This window comes from Fringilla coelebs, assembly GCF_963513975.1.
Source record: "Fringilla coelebs genome assembly, chromosome: 19".
Lineage (NCBI taxonomy): Eukaryota > Metazoa > Chordata > Aves > Passeriformes > Fringillidae > Fringilla > Fringilla coelebs.
The window spans coordinates 8,652,014-8,674,675 of NC_140045.1; the positions used below are offsets into that span (position 1 = coordinate 8,652,014).

General features: G+C 43.6%; 1 protein-coding gene across 2 annotated transcripts in view; it reads right to left on the reverse strand.

Moving 5' to 3' along the window:
* Positions 1-1,297: 1,297 nt before the first annotated feature.
* CACNA1G (calcium voltage-gated channel subunit alpha1 G) overlaps positions 1,298-22,662 on the reverse strand; it is a gene marked incomplete at its 3' end in the record, with an annotated part of 97,518 nt that continues 76,153 nt past the window's right edge. For both annotated transcript variants that reach the window (XM_084218307.1, XM_084218306.1), the window contains 11 exons: positions 21,284-21,393; positions 20,120-20,253; positions 18,868-18,938; positions 18,511-18,589; positions 18,311-18,432; positions 17,714-18,058; positions 15,308-15,448; positions 12,070-12,204; positions 8,754-8,943; positions 6,107-6,276; positions 1,298-2,152 (listed from right to left, as the gene is read on the reverse strand). In XM_084218307.1, the coding sequence (XP_084074433.1) occupies positions 1,298-2,152; positions 6,107-6,276; positions 8,754-8,943; positions 12,070-12,204; positions 15,308-15,448; positions 17,714-18,058; positions 18,311-18,432; positions 18,511-18,589; positions 18,868-18,938; positions 20,120-20,253; positions 21,284-21,393 (2,352 nt within the window). The remainder of the gene's footprint in view (positions 2,153-6,106; positions 6,277-8,753; positions 8,944-12,069; positions 12,205-15,307; positions 15,449-17,713; positions 18,059-18,310; positions 18,433-18,510; positions 18,590-18,867; positions 18,939-20,119; positions 20,254-21,283; positions 21,394-22,662) is intronic.

Genomic DNA, 22,662 nt, shown 5'->3' on the forward strand with positions numbered 1-22,662 from the left:
TTGTATCATCTTGTTGCTGCTTAAGGCTATTGATAGATCGGAAATAAAATTGAAGTTGGGGTCATGTAAATTAACTCTAGAAGTGATAGCAAAATACCTGGCTATTTTACTGAAAATCAGCAGTCATTTCAGCACCTGCAGACTTTCTGTAAAATAACTTGCAGAAGTGCCTTGATTCAGTAGAACGTGAGCATATGATTTTAATTTTCAAGAATTACTTTAATATGATCAACCTCCAGGCATTCTAGGTGAGAGTTTAACTTTAGGCATGTACTTAAGCCCATTGTTGTGCCATGTCTGCCCTGATTTCAGCCACTGCAAGTCTTAAATTTGATCTCACTCTCCTTTCCACAGAGTGCAGAGAGGAGGAGCTCCACTGAAAACAGAGGGATGAGGGAGGTGTAAAACTCAGCAAAATAAAAAGTCCATCCTAGACACACTGCAAAAACATCTCAGACGTAACCACAGGCCTCTGTTGTTTTCTGGGAATGCATGAAAATTAACCATTGACATGATTTTGTGAGTTGCCAGTGGATGATCTATAACATCCACTATGAACCTTTCATAATTCACTATCTTGTACTGTTAAATGGCTCTACCTTCACCATCTTCAGACATCAGCATGTTGTACCTTCCTGTGTCTGAGCACTTGCTTTCATACTCTGAATGTCAATTTTATGCAAGATCGGAATATTTTGTTTAAAAATTGCAACTGCGTTTCTGTACCACGCAAACAATTGTTTTGCCAGAATATCATTGAAGTTCAAGGGGAAAAATATATTACATTAAATAATCCTTATTTGCTGCTGACTGTGGGATACATTTCCTCTGTAATGCACTAATTGGCTACATTTTGTGCTTTGCAAAACAAAATGAAACCCAAACAAAACAAAACAAAACAAAACAAAAAAAAAAGAGAAGGGATTAAATATATACTTTTAAGGTTAAAATATTCATAAAAACCAACTTTATCTCAGAAATATTCCAAGATACATAAAATAGAAGAAAATTAAATGAGTCTTTAGTCACAAAATGTACTACATCCCGTGATACTAGATTCAATTAATTTAATAAAATATAATATACATATAGATTCTGCACATTGTATTGCTTTTACCTAAGCAGAACATATGCTTAAGTAAGCGTGATATAGGTTAACCACTCTTTTAACCAGCTGGTTCTTTAATCTTTCTTTGGAAATTTTTTACCCAGTGCCATTTTGGAGTACAGAGTTTTTAAAATTTTTTTTTCTATTACATGAAAGGAAGAAGACATTTGGCACCAACAGAAAAGTAACTCAGGGGTCCATTTCTGTTTGATCAAAGGAAAAGCTAGGAAGTGTCAACAAGTCTTTCTTTGGGGTAGGAGATGTTGACATACTGTCTGGAAGCAGTGAATCCCCTATATCCACCGAATCCTTGGACTCACAGGATGGAGCACGCCTCCTCAAGCAAACGTCTCCACTGGCAGGAGAGATGCTGTGGGGTCCCCTAGGTACCAAACTCTGCCCATCAGGTGGATCTATAGATATACAGGGAGGGCTCAGTTTCTTCTTCTGCCGCGTACCTTGCAAGCATTCCATTTCACTGACCACCTGACTTATAAAGCCAGAGGAGCTGGATGTGGAATGGTGCTGAGGGCTGTTTTGTATGGAACAAATCTCTATTGAATGTCTCCTTTGATCATCTAACCAAGAGGGTGGTTTTTTTAGCAGACCCTGGGTGTCTACACTGTGATATTTCTTCAGGTCCTTCAGTATCACGTTGCCAGTATTGCCCATGTTCCTCTTAGGTGTGAGAGGCTGACCCTCCGAACAGGCACTCGAGGCTGTGCAAGTTTCTGAAGTGAAAGGCTCAGAGGAGCTGTTTATTTCAGATACTTCTTGGTCCACTGAATCTTCAGGGGTCTCCTGATACGAGTCTGCACAAGCACAGGATGCTGGTGCCTGCTTTGAAATATTATACTGATTGTGGGAATGCTGCTGCATATGGATGCTCGCCCAACTCCAGGCAGCCAACTCATTCACTTCTGAGGGCATCAGAGCCACTGGTGACTCCTCCTTGGGCACAGCGGGAACATTTGGGTCAGAGAGTTCACTCACCTCGGTGTGGAGATTCTCCTTGCTATCCAGAGAGTCGTTCCTTATAGCCATCTGTATCAGAGCGCAGAGGGGTTGGGGAGGAGGGGAGTTGCCAGGTGAGAGAGACAGACCAAATAAAGGTTAGTACAGGCAAGGCACAGCATTTACTGGGCACTCAGCTCTGCTGAGATCTCTCAGCACAAATGCATTGACTCCTATAGCAACCTGTGACAATTCCCATGGTCAGGGATCTGTGGGTTTGTCCCTGTGTTACAGCCCTTCACTCTTCCTAAATGGTTGCCCTTTAGCTTTCTCCTCTAGGGATGGAGGGCTGCAAAACCAGAATGCCCCCACCCAAACTTACTCATGTTCTTGTTATGCAAATGATGAAGGTCTACAGCAAAGCCCTCGATAATTTCAGTAGCGCAGGTGTGAGCAGGAGAGAAAGATGTGCAAGTGAGCCTCTGTATTTCCTTCTCTAGCTCAGGTGATGCTGAGGGCCTGGAATAGGATCCCCAGAGCCAGCAACACCAGAGTAACTTTGCTGTGTGCCAGCATCACGGCAACAACCTGTCCCTGGCTTTGGTCCCTAGGCTGGAGCCACAACTCTGCACCATCTTATGGCAGGAGCTGGAAACACTGGAGTCCAAAGCTGGACTAATAATAATAATAATAATAATCCATAATTATTTCAATGCATTCTGATGCTTAAGTTCAGGCATCCTAAGGCACATTTTGCCTTGGCTGTCTGGAGCCTTACTCAGCATCAGTGCCTGCTGCCAGAGGGAACCTTGGGCATGTTTTGAAGGCTTTGCCTTTTCACTTGTCAAAAGGCCGTGTCAAAAGGCTTTATAAATCAGCAACATTAACTGGCCCTTAAAGGCAGAGTATCCGTTTGAGAAAACTTTTAAATGATCTTAAAGATAAAAATCTTCACAGGGAAATTTAAAAGAAACACATACACCTGGTACCAGTCCTTTAGAAAACTGTAAGGAGATGAAATGATGAAATTCCTCATGCTAAGGAATACTTTTGTGACAAATCACCCCAAAATGATCATACACTTTATATAAATATTGTCCCACAAGGATCATTTGAGGCAAATAATCTCTATCCAGCAAAGCCCTCATCAGCTGCAGTGCGTCCATGTGTGCACAGAAACACAGAAACCATTGTCTATTGCAGCATCTGCACATTGTGCTCCCTTTCTCAATGGGGACAACTCAGAGAATATTTAATATGGCAAACAATTTCATCCAGTGCTGGTGAATCCTTTCTAGTTAAAATTTCACAGCATAATGCTGGCAACTAATCAGTCAGGAGTGAAGTTATTCTGTTCTCCTCAGCACCAGTAGTTTTAATGAGTATTTGTGAGCAGAAATCATGTTCATATCCTGAAAAGAGACACAGACCACATGGAAGTTGAATACAGAAGCAAAAAGTAATTGTTGTCATTACTTTTGCTTGCACACCAACCTGTGTTGCACACCACGACAGTATTAGTCACCACCAGCTCTTTCTTTCTCTATGATACAGGCATCTGTGGTTGTTGTTAGTAGTAACAGTACAAATGTTTTACTGGTTTTAATGGTTTGTTTGAAAAATAAAAGGACCCTCTGCCATCTCAGAGGGGTGCACACCTGTAGCAGCCACAGCTTGGTGTGGGCTACACCTTTGATACAGAGTCCTGGAACTACAAAATCAATATAGGTTTAATTTCAGGTAGAATTCCTCTGGAGAAAAGCCTTTGTGCCATGCACTGCCGAGGAGCACAATCCTCAGCGCGATTGTTTTCCCAAAGCATCCGATCCACTCATCTTCCTCTGCAAGTGCATCGCTAATTGTCAAACATCCCGGAGTCTAAACTGGACGTTACTGTGGGGGCTGTGCTTGCTCTCCAGCACTCTGGAGGGAAAGGGAGGTTAAACACACAGGATTTAATGCTCAGGGAAAGTGCAAGGACCAGGTATGTGATGGACAAGATTTATCTGTAATGGATTCAGGAGAGGAGAGGGCATGAGGGGAAGGGTAGGGGAAGGGGAAGGAAAAGGAAAAGGAAAAGGAAAAGGAAAAGGGAAAGGGAAAGGGAAAGGGAAAGGGAAAGGAAAAGGAAAAGGAAAAGGAAAAGGGAAAGGAAAAGGAAAAGGGAAAGGGAAAGGGAAAGGAAAAGGAAAAGGAAAAGGAAAAGGAAAAGGAAAAGGAAAAGGAAAAGGAAAAGGAAAAGGAAAAGGAAAAGGAAAAGGAAAAGGAAAAGGAAAAGGAAAAGGAAAAGGAAAAGGAAAAAGGAAAAAGGAAAAAGGAAAAAAAAAAGCCAAATCAGAATTGCATGCAGTATATGTAAAGATAAGGATAAATGGGTACTGAAAACCAAACTGCTTTGCCAGTTTGGGCTATTTGATGTGCTAGTGACATAACTAGTGGTAACAATAAAAAAGAGTCAAGTAGAGAGCACTTGAGCATGCAGAAGTGCTGCGTCTGTAAAGGGAATTTTGCCTTTTAAAGGACCAAGTTTCCCAGTGTCTGGCCACCTAGATTGCAATTAACAGTAATAGCAATATCACCAGAACAACCTCACCACTCCCATTAGCCAGACTGGCAGCTCCTTGCTGCTCAGGAGCCTGCCCAAGGTAACCCCTCATGGGTTTGCCCATGGTCTGGATATGCTCACTGCCACAAAACTCTCTGCTCTCTGACCTGTCACTCCACGAGCGTGTTCATGTCACTGCATGAGCAGGGAGAGGGAGGAAAGGAGGGCTATAAATTGACTTAAACATATGAAAAGGTCTACAAAAAGTAGCCATCAAAGATGTGAACAAAATTAGACCGGAGAAGATGGCTAACATGGTAATTCATTCTGGCTAGATCACTTCAAAAGGATGGGTCTGTCATTCATTAGAAAGCAATAGAGAGTGGCTATGAACTGGAATCATGACATCAATTAGTTTCCCCATTAGTGGTGATTGGGATAGCTGGCCAACCCCATGCAAATGAATACATGCAAGGAATTTCTTATGTCAATTTAGTATTACAGACTAATGTAATTGTTAACCTTGGTACTTCACATCCATTTTTAGAGCTTAATGAATCAACTGTCTAATTTGTCAATGTTGATTAAAAGATGAAAAAAATGGGAATATTTTTATATGGGAAAGAAATTGCCTTTGAAAAATAGAACTGATCCCCTTTGTGTATGTAAAATCAGGCATGGAAATACTGAATAAAGCAGAGTTTTTGAATCAGATGTGCTTCTGGTCCCGGTCCAGCTGCACAATCATTGAAATATGCTTAAAAATGTGGGAGTGAAGCACAAGTTTAAGTATTTTACTAAAAAAAGATAAGTCTAAACTTATGCTTCCAATCAACCAGACTGGAATCTTTGATTAGATCCCTTAGATCTTTGATTGAATCAGGATTTAAATCAATGCCAGGCAAAAAACAGAGATAAAACTGGCTGCAAAATAAAACATGTTCTGCTGTGCATAAAGTCAAACTTTTTAAAAGCTCACAGTTGATGAAAAAATATTTTAATTTTCAATTCTCACTGTAAAACCAGTATGCGTCTTATGATGGTTTTGCACATGAGATAACCAATTTCCATGAAACAATTCTCTTTTGGAAAAACCAGAGGAGTCAGAGGAGGGGTGGCCTGGGATGGAGCCTGCAATCCTTGCGTCCTTTCAAGCACCAAAAAAATCACAGCAGTTAAGAATGAGTTCCTCAACCCCAATGAGCCCCTGAGGAGCATTTGGCTCCATTTATGAAAAAGATTAAAAAAAAATAAAGCACTAACAATGTGGAGAACATTTAGGCATGTTGCCAAAGGACATGATACTCATCATGCATGTTCTTTGGAGACTCCTGGATGGCTTTCAGATCAAAAACCACCAACCATTTTGTTATTTCTGTAGGAGAATTACAGTTCTCTGGAGGTTTCTCTGTGAATCCCTCCTTGAATTTAAAGCATGGTTAACCAGGAAATGCATCAATATAAAAGCCCGGCAGGTTTATGATCATAGCTCTGCTTACCTGTCTGCGGAGCAGCCTTTCAGCAGAAGGGGAGTGTGCCTGCTGGGAGACCTGTGGCTTGCTCTCCCCCACCAAATGGTCATGAGCTCTTACGTGGTGGAAATGGTCCTTTGGGATTTGCAGGAGGGAGCTGGTGTCTGCCGGCTGCGACTGCACCGATGCCTTTGAACCTTGCAAGGGGGAGAAGAGGCAGGAATGGGACGTGTTCTTTCAAGGGTTGTGTCCCAAACTCGGTGACCTCCCAGGGAAAACTGCTCTGCTGCACCTTGGATCGGACACGCAGAGTGAAACCACTGAATTCAGCAACTGGCTCTCCAGAACTGGGAAAAAACCTCCCATCTACTAATAAATTACTCCAGCATTGTCTATTATTTCATTTTTCTTGGCATATTCCCCTAATACAACCAGGATTAGCTCCTGTTGAGAACAGAAGACAAGGAACTACAAGTTCATCTGAACTGGCAATTCCTGCATCTCTGCTTTTGGGCCAATAACTACGCAGGCAGCCTCACTTCTGAGCTCAGCAAACATCTGACTTTGAAGGCTCTGGAAGGTGTCCCCACGCCTGAACCCGCATGGAGACCAACTGCTGGGATCGCCAAATCAGCATGCACACACTGGAAATGAAGTGAAAGGGAACAGCACCTGGCAGCTCTCAAGGCTGGTTTTACAAAGCCTCCCAGAAGAAGGAAACACACACTCTCCAGCCTCTTCCTGACCCTTCATGGTTGCTGGCTACTACTTCTAAAAGGTTTGAAAGTCTGTGTGCTCTCCTCACACACAGGCTCAATGTTTTTCAAAACAATTCATTTAATCTGGACCGCATCCCAGAGAATCTCATTTGTCCTGGAATCTTTCCCAGAGCAACAGCCCCATTACCAAGGAGTATTCAAACAAATGCTTCCTGCAAGTGCCAGTATTTCTGACAACAAAACCTTCTCAGCTTGAAATATTATGGCTTGGTTGTGGTGATTTATTAGAGGCGCCTGGCACCTCTTGCTGTCTTCACTGCACTCTATAATATTACAAACTGTAAACAGGTGGTGGTGACTTCCCCCCCTCTGAAAAGCAGTGACATTGTAGGTGGAAGAGGACAGTGATACATCAGAATTTGGGGACCTTACACACCTCCCAGCACTCTGGCCTGCTTAAGATCCTTGGAATTTCACCAGCAGGACTAAAATACAAAAGGTTTAATTGCTTATTGTGGTCATAAGACATCAGCTTTACCTCTCCAAAGTATTTCTGCTACACCTCAGTGGAACAGTTGTTCCTGTGGATTTTCAAGGGTGCAATGCCTGTCCCCAGAAAGCCAGGGCTTTTCTGTCAGATAGGGTTATTCAGGTTCTCCAAACTGAAACTGGGAAGTGAAATTTTGAAAAAGAAGGGACTCACAAATTACCCAGTCCCTTGCAGATGTAGTTTTTGTTCAAGACAGTGCAAATACATCCCAATTAAAGGTCAACAATGAAGAACTGGAAATTCCCTCTGCAGCAAACATGATTCTTTTGTGTGGTCAGGAATTTCTTGACTGTTACAGAGACCCATAAATTCTAGCTCAATTGAAGGTAATGGGAGATTTGCTATTGCTTTCAATGGGATTTTAGCTGCACCATTAGCATTATGTGCAAACAGGTCCTTCAAGACACCACTCTTGATCTTGAAAATTGTGTATTGTGGCAGAGATTTCTCACAACACCAGATTCATCTTCCTTCCTCATGCCCACATATTTTTTTTGCTTCTGTTCAACAGTAGCTATTCATCCAGATTCTTATTACTATGCAAATTTCAACATCTTATTTCTAATCTGTTCAAATCTCCTACCATTCTGAACATTGCTGAAATTATGCTTTGCTTAGAGGCTTTCAAATGGCAATGCTTGTAAAAACTTCCCTGTCTTATTGGTGACAAATTTCTAAAATGATGGCATGTACAGACAAATTAAAGGTGGCTCCATTCACTTCCCAGCCCCAGGGCTGGCAGGCAGGAGAACTGGGGGCACAGGGACAAGCCCTGGGAGGCAACTGCAAGCACAGGGACAGAGGTGCAGGCAGGGAGGGCCCTCCCTGTACCTAAGAATATGTCTGAATTTAGCTCCAAGCTGTTTATCCCAACCATGCAGACTGGGAAGAACAATTCCACACTCTCTCATTTTCCCATTCATGTCACACCAACATGTCTCTCAATTCAGCACATTTATGTTCATTTTACAGGCATTTAGAGACACCTTCTTCCCATCTTTCATAGATGTTCCCAGACAGAGCTTCTGAACAGGTACTGCTGCAAAAAACAGACAGGAGGAAATATTTCTCTACTGGGATTTCTCCTCTGGGGCCCGGTGGGACAGGTGGAGCCCAAGCTGTAGGGACTGTAACATTAGAGAACCAGGCAGGAAAAATCAGTGTTGAGCCAGGCCACTGCCACATTGTCAAAAAATGCTGAGGAAAGGAGCTATCTTAAACAGGGCTTTGTAAATTGTGGAGGGTCTTTGCAAGTTGTGGAGGGTCTTTTCACAGCCATTCCACAGGTCTAAACACATGACTGGAAACCAGCGCCAATTTTCTCCTTCCTGCTGAAGAGTTTGGGAAACCACAACTGTTGCTCTAATGGAAAATCCTACTCTTGTCCCAGCTGAGAGAGGTGTACCTGACTGGGACTTGTGATGTGCCGGTTTCCTGTCACCCAGGGAGGCAGGGCAGGGGCTGGAGTAGGGCGGCTGGAACATGTAGCTGTCGTTTGGCAAGGAGTGGGTGCGTCCCACTGAGGGCTTCCTCACGCTCAGCAGGTCCTTGCTGGGGGACAGGGTCAGCGTGTCGTCCTTGGAGCGGACATCAGCCTGAGGGGAAGAAAAATGTGAGGAAGACAGGTGTGGAAGGGTGGGAAAGAGGAGAAGTACCCAGAAAGGTGAGTGACAGCCATTGCAACCAGGATGGCACGATGGGCATGCGCAGGGTGCACGAATGGATCTATCAGGGAGCCATCCCCTTTTGTCGGGGTTGTCAATAAACTCTCACACAATGGACCACAGAAACAGGAAGCCACAACGTAGGAATAAACCATGACTATTTCAGAGATATGCAAAGAAGGCATCATGCCTCAAGGTCAGCAAAGGTCACATGCTTGGCAGAACTTTGACCCTCTCTAGGTGCCCTCATCGGCAAGACAGGCTTTTGCAAAGGTGAGTAGTTTCCTCTTTTAACAATAAAAGAAAGAAAAACAAACAAAAGAACCCCAACCCAAATGCAAAAACTAGTTTATAAAAAATATTTTCTGTTCTGGCTCACAGCACAATTTTATTGGATTTTCTTCTCACATAATGAATAACTAAACCTATTTTATTGAAAAGGATATCTAAACCTACTGCTTCAGGGTGAAAGCCATTCTCTAATTAGAAGGGATCTAATGCAAGCAAGGGTTCTTGTATATATGTTGACTGTGGAATTTTTACAGCCAAAGAGACTCTTGGAATGGGCAGCCCCAGAGGCAATATTGAGTGGATTCAGGTCTGATTTCATAAGGAAATATCTCCATCCCAGAAATGTTCTTGGGTGTTATTGTCTTGGAGAGCATTAGCAAAAATGGAAACAAAGTCATCTTTCCAGTGTATTTCTAATGAAACAATTATTTAATTGTTAAAATGTCTCAAGTGAAAAACACAGGAATAAGTTTGTGCCGCTGTAGTCTAGTACAGTATTTGGCTGATCATTTTTGGAAAACTTTAGCTCTTATTTTCTGAAAAATTTTCCTTTTACTCAGTGCATTACAGGTTTTCTGGAATCAACGCAGATTTTTTTGATCCCAATTTTATCCTTCAGTCATAAAAACAAAATTTCACTATGGCATTTATTTGCACAAGAAACAGGATGAGATTAAAAAGGAATTTGCAAAAAAAAAAAAAAAAAGAGGGAAAAAAAGTAGAAAATATGGGGAAGATAAAAAAGAAAAGGAGATCACCATTTCAAATTTAATGAACAAAACAGGTCTGCACTGCCACGCAGCATTTGTTTCAGTCCTTGGGAAACTGCTGATTTGGACAGAGCTTGGACACAGACTAGATAAGGGAGACTGCAATCTCCTGATGCAGCTGGGGGAAGGACAGCAAAACCTGTGCTGGTAAAGCTGAGAGTTTGGATTTGGGAGCCTCTCTGTCCCTCCCTGCCTTCCCCTTTTACCCACTTCATGCTGTTTTGCTGTCATACTACTGAGTTTACAGCAGAAAAGGTGGCCTGAAACCCAAGATGTCAAACTCAGACTCATTTGAATCTGAATGTGAGAACTTGGATTTGAGACCCCATCCAAATCCAAACTTCAGTAAACCTTTAAGTTCATCGACTGGATCCAATATCTGTTATTTCCACTTTTGGATCATCCTGGGGGAAATTGCATGAGTGAAATTCATGAAAACCATTGAAAATGGCTGCAAAATGATCTTCCCAGGTCAGGCTACAGAGTAGTGGGAGCACATGACTTTTTGGTTCAGTGGTACTTTTGAAAAACATGTTGTTTTGGCTTGACTGAAAATCAAATCCAAGTTTTCCTTGAACCAACCCCCCCCCCCCCCCAAAAAAAAAAAAAAAAAAAACAAAACAACCCCACAAAAAACCCCCAAACAAACACAAAAAAACCCACCCCAAGAACAATACAAAACCAAAAACCAAACCAACCAACCAACCAAACAAACAAAAAAACCCCCAATCCAAATATTTTACAACTAAAGCCACATCTAAATGAAGTTTAGAAGTTTAAAAATATTGCATTTAGAAAAGATTTCAATGAAAGCTTGCAGTTTTTCAGGGGTTTGGGCAACTGTTGGGGCCAAAAACTTTTTGGTATGGATAAATATTCACAAAACCCTTTGTTCAACACAGTTTTGCTTTTTTTTTGGAGAGGGGAGAAAAAACATCTTTCCTGGCTGTACCTTTGAGACTTTGCAGCGCTGTCAAACAAGGTTGTCTAATCTGATTCAAAACTAGGAGGGTTTCTCCCCTGTCCAACTCCTGATACTAATTTTGAAACAAAAAGCCTCGTACAAGAAGTAAAACAGAGTTTACAAAATCTTTTGCACAGGATGCCATGAAGCATGATGGGAAATATTGTCACGGTTTAAGAGATTTGTCTCAAATAAGTGCTAATTAGGATGACAGTCAACTAATATGGCAGAAAATTTATGAACAACACAAACATCCAAAGGTAGGTACATGAACAACAACAAAGAAAACGAGAATGATCTAAAATTTTGGGAAAGGAGTTATGTCTGTTGTACAGCAGAAAAAAAGCACTTGACTGCTACACAGCTAAAAATGTCTAATGTTTCAAAGAGGAGATGGTGAAGGCAGGGTTCAAAATACTGGTTATGTCAGTCAAAAAAACACTGAATAGTCTTTTTTTTTTTTTTTTTTCCAGCATAGTGGCTCCTAGAAAGAATTTGCAAAACAAGTATCATCTTGGAGAGATCCCCATTCGATACTTGTAAAAGAAACAGTCTGGCACCAGTCATGCAAAAAGCCTTGTGGTGCCTGTGTTCATAAAGACAAAAATCCATTCCAAATCAAAGTGTTGGGGCTGACCCTCCAGCAGAGGACATGGATCATTAGCTCACAGATGTCTCTTCACTCAGCATCACTGATTTGTTTCAGATGGGGAGGAAATTTCAACCTTGATGCTTTCCAAAGCCTCTTTATTTTACTACTTATATTACTTGTAGAAAACACATTGTTTATACATAGGACACCAAAAGAAAAATTGAAATAACCACTCATTCCTTGCAAGGAGCCAAGATTGTGGACAAGAGTGACAAAACCCAGGACCTAATGGCATTAAGGACACCATCCTTTTCAGGGAAGAGGTTGGTACTATTTGGGAAGGGGCTGGAACTGGAAATGCCATTAGGCAGGTGCAGAGAGATGGGAGCAGTATTTCGAACCCTGTAAACATCAGACTACACAGTGACCAGTGTATATACATTGTTTTCCAGAGCATTAAGTAAGTGTGTGTTAATGTCATCAGGAAAAGAGTCATCCGTCAGAGCTAAGGACCAGGACTTTTCAGAGAGAATATCTGACGTCAGAGATAGAGCCTCCATCTCAGCTAGAGGGATCTAAAGGGAGAAATGATTAAACATAAGAAACCAGGACACAAATCTTTTGGAAAAGAAAATTAAAAAAAGAAAAAAAATATCATCATCTAAATACTTGTAGACACTAAAGCAATATCCCTGCAGTGGGAGAGCTACATCATACACATTGTTACCAGGGACAGAACATTAAAGAAATTAAATATAATGAAGAAATTAAAAAAGGAGTGGGACATTCATACTTAAGTGCTTACCAGGGATCCAGGAGGGGGTTTAAAACCATACACTAATACTAGCATTGGATTTTGCTGTTCTTCTGTCTACATGAAGAAGCAAAAGTAACACTGCTCTCATAATAGAGAGATTAATCCTCTGGGCTGTGATCAAATACAAGAGGTTTCAAGATCTGATTTCTCTGAGTTGTTCCCCCAATAGCCATCATGGTTTCTAAGATAAACTTGTTGAGTCTCCAAAGATTCCCTGACAACAAAACAATATTTTCAGGTGGGGTATGGAGTGTGCCTTTCCCTGTGCCCAGGAAGGCTGCAGGGACCACTCACCCCCCAACTCTTCACCCGCAAGAGGCAGGTGGGACCATAATTAATTTCCTCACAGATAAAAGGGCTCAGGGAGAAACTCAAAACTTTGTTTTGGTCAGCAAACACCTTCCTGGTGCTTTCAGCTGATTTTGGCTGGATATAGAGCCTCCAGTGACACCAATAACTGATCTACTAAAACAGCCAACTGTGTTTTTTAGCCCCCAAATGCCCCTCAGCCTGGCCCTGCTGTCTCCTCTGGCATTGAGAAATCCTGACTTGGGAATTGGCTCTACACAGCCGCGCTCCTGTTCTCATGCATCTTGCGCAAATGGATCACTGCTGAAGACATTCAAACAATCTGTGAATGGCCTCATCAAATCATTGATGAAGCTCTCTCCCTAGACACAGAGGTCTTTTTAGAAGAAATGTGAAAATGTCACTTCAGATTTTGGAGGAAAAAGAGGACAGCAGCATCTCCCCAGAGCAGCAGGTCTGCTGCCAGGCACTGTAAGAGGAGGTGCCTACCCTGCAGCAGGCTCAATTCTCCACAGATCCCCTCCCTGGATACACTTCTTATGACACCAGGAATGGCATTTCACCAGGTAACATCCAAACCCAGCTCATGCTCGCAGGGGCTGCCTGCTCTAGGCAAGTCCCAGGTGCTTCCTTTTCATTTCTCACTGTGCATTTTTTGCCATCCTCTGTGCTTGAAAAGTCTTTCAGCAGCAATAAATCTTCCAAGAGAAAACAGAGAAGCCCAGATCTCTGGGTTTTCTCACTCTTAGAAATGGCAGCCGCAGGATGGAACAAACCCAGCGATGAGTGAGCCTGGAGAGGCTCAACATTCAGCTGAGATAAGTAAGAGGGTCGGACTCTTCTCATCTAACCTCGGCTTTGATATCTCTTCTAGCACACTTATCTGCTGGCAATGGATAAGAGAGATGATTTGAAGTCCCTGATTTAATATGAGGCTCCCCTAAAAGGCATCACTGTGAAGGCTGCCAGCCTAAGGACAGGAATCCCTAGGAGGGACCCACCAACCAGAGCCAGGAAAAAGCTGTGCAGGAGCATGGTGGACTCCAGCAGCTCCTGCTTACTGGAGCTGCCCTGCTGGGAGCTGCTATTAATCATGCTGCTTTCAGCAAGTCCCAGTACTGCTCTAAATTCCTGAGTTGCCTGAGAACATGACAAATGGTGTGAACAGAAAAGCCAAAATGTAAACAAAACATCACCCCACTTCAGCCTTCCCAAACCCAAAATTGAGTTTGAAGTCGTCAAAACATTTTGTTGGAAACTCCTAACTGATTTAGACCAGTTTTAATTATAGATGGGGGGCGGGGGGGGGGGGGAACGGATGGACTTAAATTTTTAAAAGAAAAAGCCATTGCAAACTGGAATGCTATATTTTTTCATTACAGAAATGTCAAAACAAACCCTTTTTTTTGCTTCAGCAGCACTTTCTGGTGAAAAATGTTGTGACAAAAAATTTTAAACCAGCTCTCACTGAGTTTCCTACTGACCCTCTGTCTTCCCTGCCAAAGGTACTGTCTCTATTCCTCTGGCAATTATTAGAGACAACCACTTCCTATAGCTTAATAGACCCTAGGATGCAATATGGAGCAATCAGAGGGAGACATGTAATCCTGCTATATAAAGATCTGCAGTAGGATTTCATTTTACCTAAGCTTGTTCCTTTCCTCTAATGAACCATCAAAAGTTGGGTAATTTAGTGTGTCAGTGAGCTCATAAACAAGCACACTGATTTAACAAGAAGACTTCTGCTATTTTTAGCCGGGGTTGGGGAGGGGGGCAGGGAATAGACCAAGACATATGGAATTTGCTCAATTGCAACTGCAGCAAAAAATAGGTGTGCTCGAATTGTTACTATGGTCACTGCTGTCTTTTAGGGAAAATATTTGCTCTAAAGAATAGTGCACTTTAAAAAGTAGGTATTTTATTCTAGGAAGTAAATGGACTAATTTTAAACAAGCACTGTCTGCTTGAGAAAGCACTGGAGCACACAGTTACTTCTGTGCATCATTAAGGGCTGCCTCCCCTTCCTAAATTCACTAGATCAGAGATGAAGATCTAGTTTACAGTGACCCATTTGCAAGAAGGCTCTTTAGGAAAACCCTTCAAAACTGGATTTTTATGCAGTACAATTAAGCACAGACCACAGAGATCATTTGATCAACCCAGCAGCTCAGGCTCTGCTCTGAGAAAACCTCACACTGCAGGCTCTGCAGACATGCCCTGACATTGCTGTGGAGCCCTGCTTAGGAGCAGGAAGCCAAATATAAGAACCCCTCTGAAGGATGGAGATGGAATTTTGCACTTTTCCCCTCTAACACCCATGAACTGTAAATCCCAATGAAAAACTTCTTACTGTGTTGACAAGGGAAAGTCCAAGCATGTTCTCTTCCTCTTGCATTGATACACAACATCATCTACTCCCACAGAAAAAGCCAAAGTGACTTATGCTTCCAAATCTCTGTGACTGCATTACATAAAGAACTTTAACTTGCTATTAAAGGTCTCAGTCAAATTGAGTTTGGATGGAGACTTTGCAGGAAATTAGGAATATTAACCTGGTTCTCAGAGTTGTAATATTCGGGAGCTGGGAGGGCATAATGATGGCACACAGAGCCTGACAGGTTGTCCATCAGCTTCAGCTCTCCTTCCAGAGATTCCTGGATCAGCAGTGATATGGTATCAAACAAGTGCCTTTCCTAGGAAGGGTGGTGTATAGCATACAGAGAGAGAGAGAGCAAGCCAAAAAGAGAGGAGGAAAAAGGCGAGGGATAAAGACAGAGAGAAAAAAAGGACAGCATATCAAACCCAACAAACAAAATGAGGAAAAAAATATAGAAGGGGGGAAAAAAAGGGTGGAAATGTTCAAGGAGAACAGCAGTAACAGGAACAATGGGACAGGAGAAAAGGAGAGAGAACAGTGCAGTAATATCACGGTGAGCAGAGACAGCTTTCCCAGCCATTACAAGAGATGGGGAGACAGCAGCTGCCCCAAGACCATTGCTGCTCCCACCCGGGGCCCTTCCTGGGGACTATCTCCCTCTCATCAAACATGGCCAGTCATTTCTGGGGGCTGAGCAGCATTTTTCCATTGGTGCTGTCAACTTCAACAGGACACTACTTGCTGCAAGACTTCTACACACATGGTCCATGTTTTTGAGCTGCAGGACCTAATACTTGACACCTAAATCCATAGCCAGGCAGCACAGAAATTAAAATAACCTGACTGAAGAGAAGCTGAGTGTCCTGTCCATGGAAGCTGCAGCTGAGCAGGATGGACACGTGTCAGGTTACAAATTCATGTGCCAGACATGGGCTGAGGTGCCCCTGCTGCTCTGGCCAATGTCAAACCAGCTGGCCACAGCACTGGGGTTGTACAGAGCAGGGTCTGGCTTTTGCAGGCAGCAGGGGAGTGATTTCAGGGTGCACCTTCCATGTAGGGAATGCCCAACGCATACAATGAGATGAGGATCAGCGCTACAGTCAAACAGCACACAGTGCAAAAATCCCAGGAATGAGGCAAGCAAAAGAGCATGCTGTCGTGGCAGGGTTGTGTCCTGGGAATTGTGTTCCTCTGCTATCAAGCTTAAGCATCAGATTTGTCCTGGAGATTTTGTTTGGGAAAAAAAATAGAATAAGATCTTCTGGAGGTTTTGAGGCTTCTGTTTGAGGGAAAGAGCAAGAAGCACAGTCTGAAGGTTATTACTGGAATAAACCCTTTCCCAGGCCACCTTCAGAGAAGGCAGGTTTAACAGACTGCAGAGTGAGGGTATCATTCCAACTGATTTGTATCACAATTTTGCAATTTCTCTTTTTTGCCAGTTTCAGTGCTGGTGCAGGACAACAGGGCTGAGGAGAGTTTTCTAGTACTCTGCTCAACACATACAGCACCAGTTGGGACGTGTTGTTTCTTCCTAGAGGACATAGTAAATCTGGATTTCCCCATAGGGCCCTCAACTCCTTTTTCCTGAGCCAAAGAGCAGCTTTGGACTCTATCTCAGACATCAGAGATTCTAAAGGCACCAGAGATTTCCAGTAGCTTAGGAAATGAAACAAAGATTAAGCGGGGATTTACTCTCTTTCACCCTTGGACTAAAAATCATAAATGAGTTTTTTATGCATTAGAATATGCATTAGTCCACCCCAGGCTGCGGCCAAGACCTGCTGTTGTGAAATCATGATGTAATAAAAGTTAATGAGGTCTGCATAGAGTTTAACCCAATTTGCAATCAGCTAAGACTAAAAAAGGCAGGACTATACTTCCTGAGTAATTTCAGCTCAGTGACCTCCCAAATAACTTGTCTGGGGCTTGATCTCACCTCTCATTCCTCAAACTGAGTCTTCATCCAAAAACTGTGCTTTAGGGAGATGTGGTGTAGCTCGTAGCAGCTCCCACATTACACCCATGCTTCTGCTAGTGGGACTTCTGCCACCAGCTCTGGTGAGCTCAGGTTTGAGTCTCCTCTGGATTATTCTGTCGCTAAGAGAATCTTTTCTTACAAGCCTGACTGGGGGGATGGATATTAAATTGAGGTTACATAAAACAAATTTAATACTGAAGCAAAGATTAGCCAAGTTTTATTCCTTTTTTATGCTGGGGTTCATGGTCTGTATTAGAAAAGCAAACACATTACGCTCATGATTTTGCTATCACAAAGGACCAGTCAAAACTCTGAATTAGAGTAAATTTGTCGCTAGCTCTGAACTCTGTATCTTGAGCTGACCTCCAGAGTAAATTGCAAAACTCTCTCCCTCTGAACAGATGCATCAAGGTGGGCTGGAGACCTGCCTGGTGTCTCTTCCCTGCAGCATTGCCTCCCAAACCACACAAGAGTCAGCAGCAGACAGCAGGGAATACAAGCCCAGAACATCTGGTACATGCCTCTTTCACTACCAACTCGTGCAAGTCTTCCCCAACAAAAATGCAGGTCAAGCCCTCCTCACCCTCCACCAGAGATTCTCACCATATGATAAGCTAGTGAGAGCTGAGAATCCACCTTGATTTGCATGGGATTGGTAAATCCGTGGGGGCTCTCGGGTCTCTCTCCACTGGTGGTGGCTGTCCATGCAAAGATGTCCGAGGGGCTGTGCTGGCCAGGGCTGATGGTCTTCATCTCCATCTCCAGTTCTGCTTCAAGTTCTGCCTCCTCCTTCGCCTCCTTGTTGCTCTCCTCCAAGTGCTTCATGAGCACCGCGATCACCACATTCACCAGGACAAACTGGGCTGTCAGCACAAAGGAGACGAAGTAGATGGGGGAAATGACGGTGTTGTAACAGGTGGACTCCTGGTCACAGTCACGCAGTGTGTCCTGGAAACAGCGGGGGAATGATCACAGGATCAACCAGGCTGGAAAAGACCTTGGAGATCGCCAAGTACAACCTATCACCTAACACCAACTTATCAACTAAACCACGACACTAAGAGATGGAGGGATGTGAAGAGATTGCAGCATGAACCACAATCGGCAATGGGCTCTCCTTTCATGAAGAAAACTGAGAAGATTTGGCAAATTTCACGTCTAGAACAGCAATACACTTGCTGACAAAACCTTAACACTTACCTTCATTATCCCATTCCAGTTGTCTCCTGTGGATACTCGGAAGAGGGTCAGGAAGGCCATCCCAAAGTTCCTGAATGTGGCATGCCGTCCCAGCCCCTCGCAGGGGTGTGTGTCATCACACTCTGTAAGACCAAGCACAGCTGTGAGACCCCCCACTCCAACACCATTCCCACCCCTCCCATTGGCATGGGAAGACTCACCAAGGTCTCCAAACAGCTCCACTCCAAGAGCTGCAAATATGAAAAACAACAACATGAAGAGAAGGCCCAGATTCCCCACCTGAAAAGAGAAAAAAAAATGGGGGGAAAAAACACACAAAAAAAAGAACATTCATTGATTTTTTTTTTGTTCCAGACCTGTTTCTTGCTGTATTCTTTATTCCAAAACTTAAATTGCTTCAGGGCAAAAATGACCTCAATGTGGGGACTGTATCTCAGTGCTTCGGGAGGGAAATGTGATTCTCTAATGACAGCAAAGATAAAATTATTAGCATTCCTCTGCAATAGGAAATGAGCTGTGGGCCAGAGGAGCTCTGGTTTGATATGGCAGTGGGTTACCTGCGGTAGTGCTTGCATCACGGTGTCCAGGAGGGCCCTCATCCCCACAGCCATCTTCAGCAACTTCAGCACTGTGGAAAACACATTCACAGTATGGTAACGGCAGCATTAGCACTGAGGCACAAACTCAGTCCCTCTCCCAGGAGCCACAGATTATAGGAAGAGACACATGAAATCTTGTCAAGTGTTCTCCATTAGCTGCTACAGTCCTTGGCCTTTTTACATCATTCCTTGTTGCCTGGATACTATCAAAATCACATGAATAGCAGCATCACCTACTCTGAGACTTGGAGAAAACGTTATCACTCTGCCTGGCTCTTCCTTCCCCACTTTATCTGTGTTGGACTCATCTCCTTCCTCTGGTTATCATGAGCAGTTCCTTTCCCAGCCCTGGGGCTACTTTCCCACTTCCATAGGCTACCCACTTTTGTACATGATTCACTGAGGAATGATTTACACATCTCTTCCAGAAGGCTGCATTTCCAATTGGAAGCTGCATGTATTTTTAATTCTGAAAGGGATCCAATGCACAGAAAACCCATTTTTCCCCCATCTTGAGACACAGCAGCATTTAATTTCTCCTCCAGCGCCTTCTCTGCTTAGATGAGGGCTGTAATCAAAACAATTCTTCCTCAGAGCACAATACCCTTCAGGAGGGCCTGGAAGTACTTCATTAAGGGGCTGAGCACTCACATTTTACATCTTCAGCATTTGGCCCTGACACCTCCCTGTTTTGAAAAATCAACTTCTTCAATCCCTGAAGAAGTTGGCTCCCTGACTTGGGAACGTGTCTGAGGGGACAGATGGATACAGTGTGACAAGGCATGCTTTGTCACCAAGCGGTGTGATGTAAAGACTCATGGGAATTTAAATTTATTAGATGCTCATCTTTTAAAGCCAATGTACTCAAGCTTGTGTTCTCTAATCCCTGTTAGAGATGACTTTGATTTGACTGCAGCAATTTTCGCAGGTACATCTCTGGGAGTTACTGCCACAGCTACTTCTCCTTCATTTCTAAGCTCTCAGACTTCAAGATCTCTTAAGGCAGAAACACATGGTCAGTTGGCTCAGCTTTTTGGCTCCTTGCAAGTATTTTCCCCCATTGTTCTTTCATTTGTTTACAGCCTGTGGATGCCAGAACTATGCACATCATGATGGGGATGTGCCCCAGGACTGTTTCTCAATGCTTAACTCTCTCCTGGTGCCAACCATGTACCTAAAACACAAGTCACTTCTGCTTTATCCCTCTCACCTCGGGCGATTCTGAGAACCCTCATGATCCGGATAATTGTGGGGTTAATTGGTAGTGAAGCATTCACCTCGATCTCTTCCAAAGTGATGCCCATGATAGACAGCAGCACAATTGCCAGATCTAATTGGTTCCATCTGGAGACAACACAAAGTGAAGTTTAACATCTACTAAGAAGCTGGCAATGGGACGCAGCCTGTTTCACACAAATTCCAGTCATTTCAATGGTTTGAGAACTCAAATGAATTTGCAGTATTTTTCTGAGGGTATTATACAAAAGCAGTGATGTTATGAAATCATTATAACTAATGCATCTCATTAGAAAACCAGCCAATTCCAAAGATATCCTTGACTGAGGGGAAAGAGGAACAAAAGAGACTCCAAACCTCAGGAGAGACACTGTGTTGTCTGTCTAGCCACTTCTAGACATGACACTTGTGGACTGCAATGTGAGATCTGCCCCAGAGAGAACAGGACCCCATGTCCAGTCCTTAGAAAAAAGTTGTGTTGGTGAAAGAAAGGCCTCAAGGATTTGTGCCAGGCTGGGGAAAGTGGTAATTCCAGCATGAACACACAAAATGTGGGGATAGGGATGGAACCATCCACTGGATGCTGAAGGGCTCATGTGAAGGCCTGCTTAGTGCCCTGGTTTTGGTATTAACATTGAAGAAGACAAAAATGGGGAAAAATCCACCAAGTACATAAAATTTGTATTTGTGTGGTAAGAGAGTTAAAATCTAGATAAAGACACAATGTCATCCATTGCGCCTCATCTGCATTAAAGAGAGGTCCTTTCTTTCTTTCGTGTTTACTCAGGGATAGATTCTTTCTCTTACATAAATTTTGTCACTTCAGCAGGTTCACTTGATTATATGGACATGCAACTGGCATGAGAAGAGAACTGGCTGCTTGGTGGAGATCTGTCCCTGCTTCATCTGCTCCCAAGGGCCAAAACGGTGCAATCCCACTCCTTGGCCTGCACAATCCATCCTCCAGCTTACATCCCACGTCTCCACCTACCCAGCCTTCAACCAGTCACTCCAAAAAGTCTTCATACATATCAGACTCACAGTATAGGCCAGAGCATGGGAATTCAGGACACGGAATGTGGGCAGTTCTCCGCAGAGCCTGCTGCTGACCTCGTGACCACAAAGGATCTTTTGTTACCTGTCTTGGAAGAAGCGGCGAAACCCAAAGGCAATAAGCTTGAAAACAGATTCCATGACAAAGATAACGGTGAAGATGTAGTTGCAAATCTTCAGGGCTTCATCAAGAACCTGGGATATGGACACAGGACTGGGGTTAGATGTTAGTTCTGCAGAGGTGCTTTTGCCGCCTCCAAACCTGACTCTTGTGTCATCACTTACCCATTACAGTCAAAAGTCTGCAAACACGGGCTCTCTCTGATGAAAATTGTCCCAGGGAAAAGTCCCAGGGAGTCATGGAGTGCACTTGCTGCCTGGTGATAAAATCCCAGGAGGGACTGACACAGGCCCAAGGTACAACTCAGCCCCCTAGCAGCAGCACAGCCCCAGGTGGGATTGCTGGTGTGCAGAAAGAGCTGCTGCATTTGCTGATCTCAGCAGCACAAGACCTCTTGCGCTTTTGTCAGAGAGCTGAATTTCATCCCACTTGTTCATTTGTGCAAGTGCTGGCCAAATGGCTCCTTGGTGACAGCCTGCCATTACTCCTCACCTTGAGCTTCTGGCAAGGAGCGCAACAGAGGGATGACATGCCAGAGGAAGCAAGTGCGTTGCATTTTCCTCTGCCCCCCTTCCCTCTGCAGAAGTCAGTCTGGTCTTTAATCCAAGTGCATCCTGGCTGGGACAATTCTTGCACAGTCAGGCATTAAGCTACGTCAGAAGTGATTTCATCCCCAAAAGCCTCACTCATGAAGGAACACTGTGGTAGCAGCATCCTTCATGGCCTCTTAAGTAATGTGCATTGAATTTCTCTCTGCTGGCAAACAGGATGGCAATAACAATGTCCAGGGCAGTGTTAGGGAACAGGGGAGATGTGCCCACAGACCAAACCCAACATTTACCTATCCCTGAGTGGGAGAAATTATAGCAGAAGGAGTTTAAGTCATGTGGTCTGCCTTCGTGCTACAGTTTAACTTCAAGCATCCATGGACAAAAATCACCTCATCTGACCAAGAAGCACAAGTCCAGCTGCTGAAGGAAGGTGTGGCTCTGAGCAAGCCTCCCTGCCATACTGGAGGGCACTTGGGCTCCGCAGCAAATGAACACATTTAGCTGGCAGAAGCAGATTTTGCTCAGCAGCTCTTTATTCAAGCCACCTCTCTGCACACTGCAGCATTCCCTCCTCTCCAGGAGCTGCACCATCTCCATCTGGGGTCTCATCCCCAGGGCATCCTGCTATATCCAAAAACCAACCCCTTTCAGCACCAAGAAATCGCTGTTTTGGATATAAATCTCTTTGGTACATTTGGCCTTCAAATATCTTCAGGAGCCCAGCCATCCATTACCCAGACCAGAGGGATTTCCATGCCCCAATTCAGCAGGACTCAAGCATGTGTATGACTC